Here is a 10822-nt window from a genome sequence, read left to right as displayed (position 1 = left end):
ACAAAGGCAAGTTCCTGTGAATTTTTAATACAACTGTCTTTCCAGTTTCCTCTTAAAAACGATAATGAGTTTTGACAGAGTCAGCATAGGCATAGCCTGGTACCACAGCCTGACTTTTTTCATGCTCTGATACGTCCCCTTCTTGAATTCCTGCCAGTGTCACACACACTCCTGCAGGAGTGGCATTTACACCCAGAAACGCCTGTCATGCCTGTATTTGCCTGCAGACTGCTCAGTGTAAGACCTTCAGCTGTTGGGATCTTTGCACTGCTCCTACCAGGTGTTCCCAGCCCCTCCCCCAGTGCACAGCAGATAACGTGGCAGACTATAAAAAAATCATCTTGCAGCCCACCCTCTGGACCAGTAATTCAATATCAGCTTTCTTCAGCAATTACAAACCACATTTTAAGAAACAGAGGCCTGGACTTGCTGCCAAAATGTGTGTTAAAAATGACCTTGAAGAATGCCTGGAATGAAGGTGATGTGTAGCTGGCTTTTATTCTGCTGTCAAGAGGGAATATGTGTGGAATAGCTATTTAGGAAAGTCTGCGAAATAAAATCACTGATCCTAATCCTATTGAGATGATTGTCAGTGATGCTACTGACTTTTATATTATCATTCACAGCCCATAAATGAGAAGAAATCAAATCCCCTGAGAACTTAAATGCTGTCTGATAGTTACTATTTTGAAAGCCAGCACTTGTCGCCAATTGTCATATGGTGTTATCTTAGAAGCAGTGTCACCCATATATTTAGAAACTGTTGCAGCTGTTTGCAAATCTGGTAGTCATGTTTAATCACCAGTGGTTTACAGACTAGAGTTTGTTGCACCTAATAGAAAAGTATGACTTTCTCTTTTCTCCTACCATCATTTGAGACTTGAGTCTCTCCCTAATCTTTCTTGTTGCCAAACCATGCTAGAAGAGATTAAGAACTATACAATAGCAATAAATGTATTTCTTCCTCTCCCACAATATTTGAAAAAATAAGTAAATTTTGAAGTCTCAGAAATATAAAGGTTATCATCTTGTAGTTTCTTTGCATTATGGTTTGTACACAAAGATACTAGGGTCCCAATGAATAAAAATATATTAAGTCCAGCCCCTGTTCTCACGACAGGGCTTGGCTGTCCAAGAAATCAAGTCTGTTGCAGGTCAGGATCCAGGAGCTAGAGCTACTTCAGCAATAAGGAAAAGAACTCCAAGGATGTTTCCTGAAGACAGCGAACCAGCCGATTGATGAACACTGCTGGAAAAATAATCCTCCTTTTGTCTTCCTCAGATAAAAACTGTGCTAATTGCTACTACAGGCTGGACTGTGCAGTGACAGAGCTGAAAATGTAAGGCAGTTAATGCCCTGTCAGGTAAGAAAATGTCACATCTGAAGTACTCTTAGTTATGATAAAGGTTGCCTTTTTCTGTAACTTCTATGATGATATTTTAAAGTATTACAATACTATGATTGTATAATGAACTTGTACCTAAGACCCCCTCCTGAACAAAGTACAGTGTAAGACTACAGCCTCAATTAAGATTGCTTTTGCTTCATCTCTTCTCAAAGAATCAACTTGCCTTTTAATTTGCTTTTGCATAACTTGAAGTACAGTGTTCAAATTAATCTTCAATGTGTAGAGGAGCAACAGGATTAAAAATTGGTCTCTTCTTCTTTGATTGTATCTTACCGTAAGTGACTTCAAAATCTTTTTTACTACCATTCAAGCTTTCTAGATTTCCACTCTTTATATCGTATCCTAACGCAGAGAGCCTTTTAATTTGATACTGAATGATTTGTGTTGTCAATTCCAGCACCATTGGTGTCTCTCTTATCTGTGCTATAGAAATTCCTTCCTTCAGTAGTCCTTCAAGTCTTTCTTCCAAAACCGGAACAGAGTGGTAGAGAAGGGCTGGGCATTTCAGCACTAGTTGTTTTAGTTCTTGATCACTGCACTTGAAGATGTTTTTGGAGAAAAGCATACTCTTCTGCATCGTGGTAGAATTAAGTTGAAAAATGAAGCCTTTAAGTTTGGACAGCAGCTGTAGAACTTCCTGGTCAGTGAAAGAATTATTTTGGAGAAATTCCAAGTTCTCCTCGATTGCAGTGGAAGTATTCAATAAAATAAATGGATTTTGGCTCAATAGCTTCAGTATCCAGATCTTCATATTTGCTTCAGAGCCCCCTAAATTTAAATAATTTCTTTGTAATGTCTCTATCATGTTTTTGTTTTTCTCAACAGGGTTATAGAAAATATTGGGTGCACTTGTCAAGAACCTGGTGATTATATTATTCTTAAGTCCCAGCTTTTGAAAAAACAGTATGTTTGCCTTCTGGTTCTGCTGATACTCAGTAGTAAAAAAAGACTCTGGAAATTGCTCTATTAATTTAATCAGCTGTTTTTCATTCTGGCATACTAATTGCCATAAAGCTCTTTGAGAGTTTATCTCTGCTGGGGTGTGGAGAATTGCCTCGGGGCAGCGTTCTATAATGTTGGCTACAGTGGTCTCATCTGCTCCCATTTCCTCTAAGATACCAGCAATTTCTTTAACATAGGCCACATCCTGGAGAAGGACCCATTCTTTCAATCTGCGTATCTTCGTGACATCAACTGACAAACTGTAGAGATTCTCGACTGTTTTTTTATTTTCCTCTCTTGACTTGGTATCAGTTGTGTAATTGGAATGTATTAGGAAGCTTCTGTTTGCTACGTCAGGCCATGCTGATGAAAACTTCAGTCCTGGGTTACAGCTCGGAGATCTTGTCAACAGAAGAGTGAATGTGTCTTTTGCACTGTGAGCAACTCCTCTCAGCATCATGAAAGTCAGTCCTGTGGAGACACAAGAATTGTAAGAAACACATTTAAGGAATGAGTTAATGGTCAGAATCATTGATGTTCAGACAGAACTGGTGTAAGAAATTGCTCTCTAGAGTGGTTTTTGTTATTAGTGCAAAATCCAGCTTTCACATGAAAGCAGGGGGAAAGACTATTTTTGAAAGATTAACGTTCTGATGGATACGTCACAGGAACAGTAACATGGATGCAACAAACCTTATGTGGGGCAATGCTCTGCCCATATCAATGTTTGCAGTCATACGAGAAGCTCCAAACTGTCAGCCATTTCTTGCAGCTAACATTGTGACTGCATTACAGATCACTCACACTGTATGAGGAAAATGATTCATGCAATTTCATTTGACAGCAATCCCACAAAATAGACAAAAATGGCAGCCTAAATCTCTTAGTTAGTTCTTATGAATGTATTTGCTTTAACTTCTCAAGCATTATTTGGAGTGAGTTGTTCTTTCATGTGTCAGAGACCTACCACGCAGTGCTGCTTCGGCAGCAGTTTGCAGCACAATTTCATTTGGAAATCAATTCTTTGTATAATTAAGGGGGGAAAAAATCATATGAACCTTTATGTAAGTGTTTTTCTCCAGCTGAGTGTGTTAATTGATTTTGAATAGCATCCTGGGATTTTGGGGGAGGAAGCAAGTATGCAGTAGCATTTCCAGGCCTTCACCTACCTCTTCCAACACCTACTTTGCTACAGCTGCTGCTTGCACCGATGCCTTATTTCTGCCTCCAGGTCTCTTCTGTAGGCCGAGTCCTTGTGGAATAGGTGTGTGGCTGTGCTGGAGTCCACAGGGCCAACCCCACACTTCACCTTTGCTCAAACTGTCTGCCCAGTAATCACCGATACCACATGTGCTGTCACCTGCTCTGCAGGGGCAAAGGAGCAACAGCAGTCAAACAAAGATATCATTAAGTGTATCTTTAACTTCCTGGGGGGTGTTTTCATAACAACCCTTTGGAAGTAGGGACTGTGGAAGGGAGAACTGCTGATCTCTGCAATACTCCTGCAAATAGCTGCGGCTGGTAACATGCTTAAAACTGCTCAAACTGAAAATGAGAACATTTGGGCAGCTGCTTTCACCTCTTCCTAAGTATAGCGTGCTTCAAAAAGTACCTACATGAGCATCGTTAAATTACTTTTGGTTGAGCTTTTTTGTTGGTTTTTTTTGGGGGGGGGAGGGTTTTTTGTGTTGTTGGTCAGTTGGTTGGTTTTTGTGGTTTTGTTTGTTTTTGGTTTTTTGTTTGTTTGTTTTGATTTGGTTTTTTTAGGAGAGAAAATACTGCTATGATCATGCAGTCCAATCTGCTACATAACAGACCAACATACCCATTGTATAGCTGTACAAGAGCCCTAGAACCTTCCTTATAGCCCATTGTTTAAGAAAATATGTGGCTTGTTTAGAGAACTTTAGTGGTAGATTCTCTTTCTAGCTGCCAGGTAAGGTTAAATATTTTCCAGAGGTAAATCCTTTGTCTCAAGAAAGCATACCCTTGCTTTTAGATTGTTTTTTTCCTGTTTCTGAGACGGACTATTGTTACGTTATTACATCATAAACTAATAGAATATTACGTCATTTCCTATATGCACACTTATGTTATTAACAGAAGCTGTTTATTGATAACTTGTTCCTTAGTGTTATTTCACACGTCTAAGGCAAAACTACTTGCCTAATGTTCTGCTTGTGTCAGAACCCCAAGGCTGATGATTTTGTCTTCATACACCCTGTGATTTCAGAAATGCTGTCCCAAACCCCACAAGTGATTTTTCCCAGTAATCCTTAAAAGCACTGGAAGTGTAAGTCACAGATGTTTTATGTGCTGACCTTTCCATGTCCTGAAAAACTGACTGCAAACTAAACCCCTCTCCTCCACAGGAGTGACCCAACTGCCTCTGTCTGAGCACTCTGAGTAGTTTTACTGAGTTTCGTGGGTCCAGTCAGAATAAGCAAATCTCTAAAGGATCAGGGTTAGCTTCATTAATGCTTCAGCTTAGCTAGAAGCAGCCAGCAAAGTGAAGTGTTGTTAAAATAGTTTGGGAAGTCAAATAATATTTCCAAAGTACAAACTGGAAAAGTAACCATGACTTGCTTTTACTTAAATGTGTAATCCTGCTGTTAAACAAAATTGCCTTGTGAGTAATGCAGTCCCTTAAAATACTGTAATTTTTACTATTACAGAACTTCAAAAATATTCTGAGATAGTAAATTGTGCTCTTCTAAAATCTGACATGGGAATGGTTGTTACATTCACATAAAAGAAGCTTTACAATTTCTAAAAATGCCTGGGATCATAGTCAGTTTTTAGTAGGGATCATCAGAAACACAGAATACTGTAAAAGAAAGGAAAAGTTTATTTGCCCAAGCTCATTTGACAGGGGTATTTAGGAGCCCTTGTAAAAAAGCCCTATGCAAAATACAACGTGCGAAATAACATGGATGAATTTAAATGTCATGGTGTTCCATAGAAACCAAGAAGATCTGAGTTATGACTTGATGCATTTCCAAGTCCATAGATGACAGTATTCACATTTCAGGTATGTAACTTCTTTCAAGAATTCAGAGTTCTCTCAAAACTCTTGTTGGATCTAATGCATGTTCTAATGTGCAAGACCCCACTGTAACTTTTCACATAACTAGATTGCTGTGGGGATTGTAAAGCAATGGGGAGATTAAGGGGAAAAAACCCCAGCCAGCTCACATAAAATGCTTGCTCTCACTGCCAGCAGCACCCTCTCACCACCAAGTGTTAGAACAGCAGTAAGGAAGTGACCAAATGTCAAAGTTACCTGTGATCCTGCTTGCAAGCACACTTGCAGAGACCTGAATATACAGAGTAAAGGGGGGCTGTGAGTTTCACTATTTAATGAGACTTCTATGTAAATCTTCTATAGGAAACAGATACAAGGATCAACTGGTTGATTTATCCCTCATGTGAATTTCTGAATGTGTATTTTGAGAGTCAAATATCACATTTTGAAAATTAGCAAACCCAAACTTTTACTCATGCTTTTACTCATGGATTGTTCACAAAATCTTTCAGTAAAGAGGCCAACAGTATGACTGCTGACCAATACCATTCTCATAACAGGAAGTAGGCTATAAAGAATTAAATAAAACTACTAAATGCCTGGATTGAACTTTGAGTGAACCAAGAAGAGTAGGTATCTACCTAGAAGAGAGGAGTGTAAACAGGATTTGAATGGTTTGTGAAGGAATCTGGGGCAGTGAGAGGTTGCAGTTTTGTAGATTATTGCACTGTAAATGTTCACAATTATGCACTTACAAAAAATTAATCCCTGCTCTGAATTAGTGGCGGAAATTAGGTAAATTATTATAAAATACATGCTGGACCAACATAAAGCTTTCTAGAAAAAAATATAGAGGATCCTAGAGTAATCCAGATTTGAAGGGACCTCAAGAGCTCAAAGCAGGGTCTGCAGGATCCGGGGTGCTTTGTCCAGTCAGGTCTTTAAAACCTCCATAGATGGAGCCCAGAAGCCTCTGTGAGTTACCTGTTCCACTGCTCAACTTCCTCATGGAAACAAAGCTTTTTCTTACTTCCGGGAAAGGAAAGATATTTGGAAAGTGTTCAAGGAGGCGCCGCACTATTTAAACCACTGGTCATTAAGTGGTGGTGCTTCCAGCACAGACAAAACAAGGATCTCCAGCACAGCCCGTTCCCACGGTCCGGACACCTGAGCCGTCCCTTTCCCACCCTCTGGACCCCGCTTGCGGGGGGAGAGGCAGGAGGTGGATGTTCTCCTGCAGCCAGGGCGGGAGCAGCGGCTGCAGGCCCATCCGGCCCAGAGTGCCGCTGCCGCAGCCGCTTCGTGCCGCTCCTGCCGCAGACAGTGGCGGCCGAGGCCGGATCCCCGCGCCCGGGGGTCCCTCCCCCGCCGCGCTTCCCTCGGAACCGCGGGCTTCTCCCCCCGCACGCCTGCCGCCCCACCGTCAGCGCCGCGCTGGCGCTCGGAGCGACACAAGAGCGGAACGCCAGCCGCCCTCTCCGCCCCCCTGCCCCGGGGCCGGGCCCGCCGCAGAGCGGCCCAAGCCCCGCCGCCCCCGGCCGCTGCCCCCGGCCGCGCTCACCGGCCTCGCCGCCGCCGCCGGGCCGCTCCGCCGCCGCGCGGGCAGCGCTGGCACGTACCCGGTGCTGGCAGGGGAGGAGCGCCGGCCGTGCCGCAGCGCGGGAGGACGTGGCCGTCCCGCAGCCGGACCCGGCCCTGGCTCGTCCGGTGCGGAACCGGCCGAGCCTCCGCTGCTTGCCAAAGCAGCCTTGGCCGGCACTAGGAAAGTGAAAGGCCGTTGGAGTAAAACAGCTCGCAGAGAGAAGTAGTGGGGTGAATAGAAAAGAAAAAGTTTTTATAATAATTTCTAAGTAATATAATATTAAGGGACGGAGCATTTAAAAGTCAGACTACTTGAGTGCCTTTGCTCTGACGGGAAGCAGATGATCCTTTTGATTCGGTAACACCGACATCATGATGAGAGGCTTGCCTTACACCAGTGTATTTTCTTCATATAACCACTGCCTTATTACCTAATTAAATTCACATCTAGTCCTTGGTCTTATATTGTTTTGCTGGTGGCTTTTCAGAAGTTCATTGAGCTGTGATGGTGAGAACCATCTTCCTCTATCTTATTTTTTTAGTCATATCTACTTTCTCATCTAGAGGAACAAATCAGCAGTCACATAAATGATTTCTAGACTAGAAATATTTTACTAGAGGTGTTGGGATTTTTTAACTAACTCCAAGTCTGTACAATCACATCTTTCAGAGAGTGAAAATCACTACTCTTGTCTCTGTGAACCCTTCTTTTATCAGCTACATGTTCAGTAGTCTATTGGATCTGTGAAAAAGAGCTAATGAAGAGAAATGCTATAGAAAGAAGCTTTGCTCTAGGAACAGGGTTAAGGCTTGGTCTCCTAAATAACAGCTCTTCCTAGAACAGTTAACAAAGTCTATGAGTATAATACACACAATAATGTTAAAAACAGGCGTGTAAAAAATAGCTTCTAATTTGTAAATGTACTGTACACTTGCTTCTTTATGGTTTTTTCACTTCATGCCTTTGTGTTATCTTTTTTCCCTTTTATCTTCTCCCCACTCTCTTCATTTTTGCAATCACAGTCTGGGCTAAATTAGCAATATTGTTTAAAAAAGTTACTCACATGAGAACACTGTAGAGAGGTTTACTTGTGTGAGTTCCTTGATTAACTGTCATTCTATTTTCTATTTCAACTAAGTTGGAGTGGCTCTTCCCTTGAGATCTGACATTTTAATTAACATAGTCTGCATCTATTATATATTAATATATCCTAATACAATATTAATTATACATTAATATGTCCTTTCTCTCACTTCTGAGTCAAGAACAAACTGTCTCACATAGAAGGCATGGCCAGATGGACCCAAAGAGTGTTTTGACATAATGATATGCTAATGATATACTGCAATTGTTATTCAGCCTGTAGCAACAAACAGCTGAGAGACTGATGGTTTTCATGACTGCAATTTGTTTATGAAACCATAAGGACTAGTGAGGAAGGGCTGTTTCTACCTCAGTATCCCAAGAACGCAGATTGATTGATGCTGGAACTTTATTCAGGCCTATCTTCAGTGTGGCAGCCTTGTGGGGGGCTAGCAGGACACATAATGAGTATGGAAAAGCAATTTAAATGTTTGAAATAAAAACTATGTTGTGAAGTGACTTTCCTTGAAAATAAGGAAACTACTTCTTCAGTGTGTTCAAAAATTATAGAATTCAAATGAGTTTGATGGACAGTGGTCATTAACTACTGAATTCCTTTTTGTTTTTTATTTATTTCAAAATTAATTACCGAATATTTGGCATATAATGGTAATAAAAAAACCACCAGGCAAATAAGAATGTACTTTGTATTAATTGAGAAAGCAATGTTTGACTTTACAATGACCCCACTACTCCAGCTCTGAGTTGCAGCAAGGATCCCATATGTTCTTCTTGGATCAGAATGATGAGCTGTGGAATATCATTTTCTATATACAACGAAGTGATAACTGAGAAACTCATCATAATTTATGCTATTAAAGTCAGTGTTCAAAACTGTTCAGTCTCCACACGCTACACCTTTTAAAAAGAAATTTTGTGTAAGACGAAGCAGAAAGGGATTCTAATCATGGCTGGGCCCTTCACATACCTTGATTGTCAGTGACAGGTGGGGCCTCGTCTTCCAGGCAAGCTGTGACAGGACGAGGGGACAGAGCCTCAAGCTGCACAAGGGGAGGTTCAGGTTGGACATCAGGAGGAATTTTTTCACTAACAAGGTTGTTAAACATTGGAATGAGCTGCCCAGGGAGGTGATGGAGTAACCATCCCTGGAGGTGCTCAAGAAACAACTGGATGTGGCACTCAGTGCCATGGCCCAGCTGAGATGGTAATGGGTCAGTCAAAAGTTGGCCTCGGAGGTATTTTCCAACCTAAATGATTCTGTGATTCTATCACTGTGTTTATTAGGTCATTCAAAGTGAGGAAAGAAAAGCACAAAGGGAAACGTATGATGCATGTGTCTCTTCTTGTTGACTTTTACTTTCTGTGGATCTTAGCAGAAAAAATATTTTAGGAGAAAGAAAAATGATAGTTCTTGAAGTACTGTCGGGAATTCTTTAAGTTAAAGAAAGAGCTGTGCTGCCGATTTGGGTCCTCTGCCTTTCATTTGATATATTATTTCTAATGAGACCACTCTTGCTGTTGCTATGCCCTTGTCCGTGAAGCTGTAGATTTGAGCTGCAATCCATAGGTGGAGGTTTATATTCAGATCTGCATCTAGAGCTGCCCTGCTAAGGGTTGTACTGAATCCTGTCAGTGCGATGCCTCCGTCGGCTGTTGGCCGTGCGCAGTGTAACAAAGGAGCACGTCCAGGGAAACCCGCCGTGTTGGCGGCACACAGACGGTGGTTTGAAGTCTGTAATTAACAGGCGTGAGAAATTCACCACCTAGTAATGACTTTACTAACGGTGCTCTAAGAGGGACCATTTTAACTCGTTCTGCTGCATGAAAGCCTGTTTGGGTGCGGCAGCGCCGCACGCCCGAGCCGCTCTCTCTTGCCCGGGGGTGCCTTTTGACCGGCACGTCCCGACGGCACCGGGCAGCAACGAGCCCTCGGCCCGCGTCACAGAACCCTCAGGGTCGGAAAGGGCCTCCGGAGCTGCTCCCCTAGCGCAGCAGGCGCTCCCTAAGCACACGCTTGTATAAGCGCCCCGCCCGTTTCCCGGGATGGGGCTGCGCGCGGCGCGGCCGGGGAGCACGCCCCCGCGGGCGCGCGCGGGCCGCGATACATAACAGCCTCGGGGGCGCGCGCGCGCCTGCGCCTCCCGGCGGAAGCGGCTCCGCCAAGAGCCGCCTCGCGGCCCCGTGCTCATCCGGGTCCCGCCGCGCCGAGCCGAGCCGAGCCGCGGGGGGGTGGCGAAGAGCCGGGCCCCGCCCCCCGCCGGCCCGCCGGCTCCGCGCTGCCCCGGTGGGTGGGATTCCCGTCGGTGTTGCAGGTCCCCCGCACGCTTCCCTCTCCGCCGCGGGCGCGCGGGCGCGCGAGCAGAACTCCCTTCCCCGCGCAGCGCCGGTAGCGAACACACCTCAGAAACGTGAGGGCCCGCGGTCACGTGGGAGCGGCGCCGGCCAATGGGCGGCGGGGGGCGGGGCGGAGTGGCCGGTGCAGCCCCGCGCAGTCACAGGGCCGGTGGCGAGGAGACGGCGGTGCTACGGAAGGCGTTTGCCGCGGGCAGGGCGCCGTCGCCGTCGGACCCGGCGTTCGCACCTTTCGTTCCTGCTCTCCCCAGCGCGGGGGCTCCGCGGGGTGATGCGTCCCCGCTGGGCGGCCGCTCCCGCCGTGTCCGCCGTGTCCTAGAGCCGTCCGCAGCGAGGCCCCGCGGGCCGCCCCGCCGCCCGTCCGTGCTCGCCCGGCGGCGCCGGGCCATGAACGGCCCCGCGGGCGGC

At 44.7% G+C, this 10822-nt stretch overlaps 1 protein-coding gene across 3 annotated transcripts; it reads right to left on the bottom strand.

Moving 5' to 3' along the window:
* Positions 1-1014: 1014 nt before the first annotated feature.
* MTERF2 (mitochondrial transcription termination factor 2) lies at positions 1015-7662 on the bottom strand. Of its 3 annotated transcripts, none has more exons than XM_038155645.1 (3): positions 6938-7662; positions 3537-3716; positions 1015-2822 (listed from the first exon to the last, which is right to left on the bottom strand). In XM_038155645.1, the coding sequence occupies exon 3, from the start codon at positions 2809-2811 to the stop codon at positions 1615-1617; it is 1197 nt and encodes a 398-aa protein (XP_038011573.1). In that variant the 5' UTR covers positions 2812-2822; positions 3537-3716; positions 6938-7662; the 3' UTR covers positions 1015-1614. The 3 variants fall into 3 exon arrangements, with proteins under 3 accessions (XP_038011573.1, XP_038011571.1, XP_038011572.1); XM_038155643.1 differs by having other exon boundaries at positions 3521-3716; positions 6938-7631; XM_038155644.1 differs by having other exon boundaries at positions 3521-3716; positions 6996-7631.
* Between the last annotated feature and the right edge of the window lie 3160 nt (positions 7663-10822).

This window comes from Motacilla alba, chromosome 1A (genome assembly GCF_015832195.1).
Source record: "Motacilla alba alba isolate MOTALB_02 chromosome 1A, Motacilla_alba_V1.0_pri, whole genome shotgun sequence".
In the NCBI taxonomy this organism is placed as follows: domain Eukaryota; kingdom Metazoa; phylum Chordata; class Aves; order Passeriformes; family Motacillidae; genus Motacilla; species Motacilla alba.
This window is presented reverse-complemented; position numbering and strand designations above follow the sequence as displayed.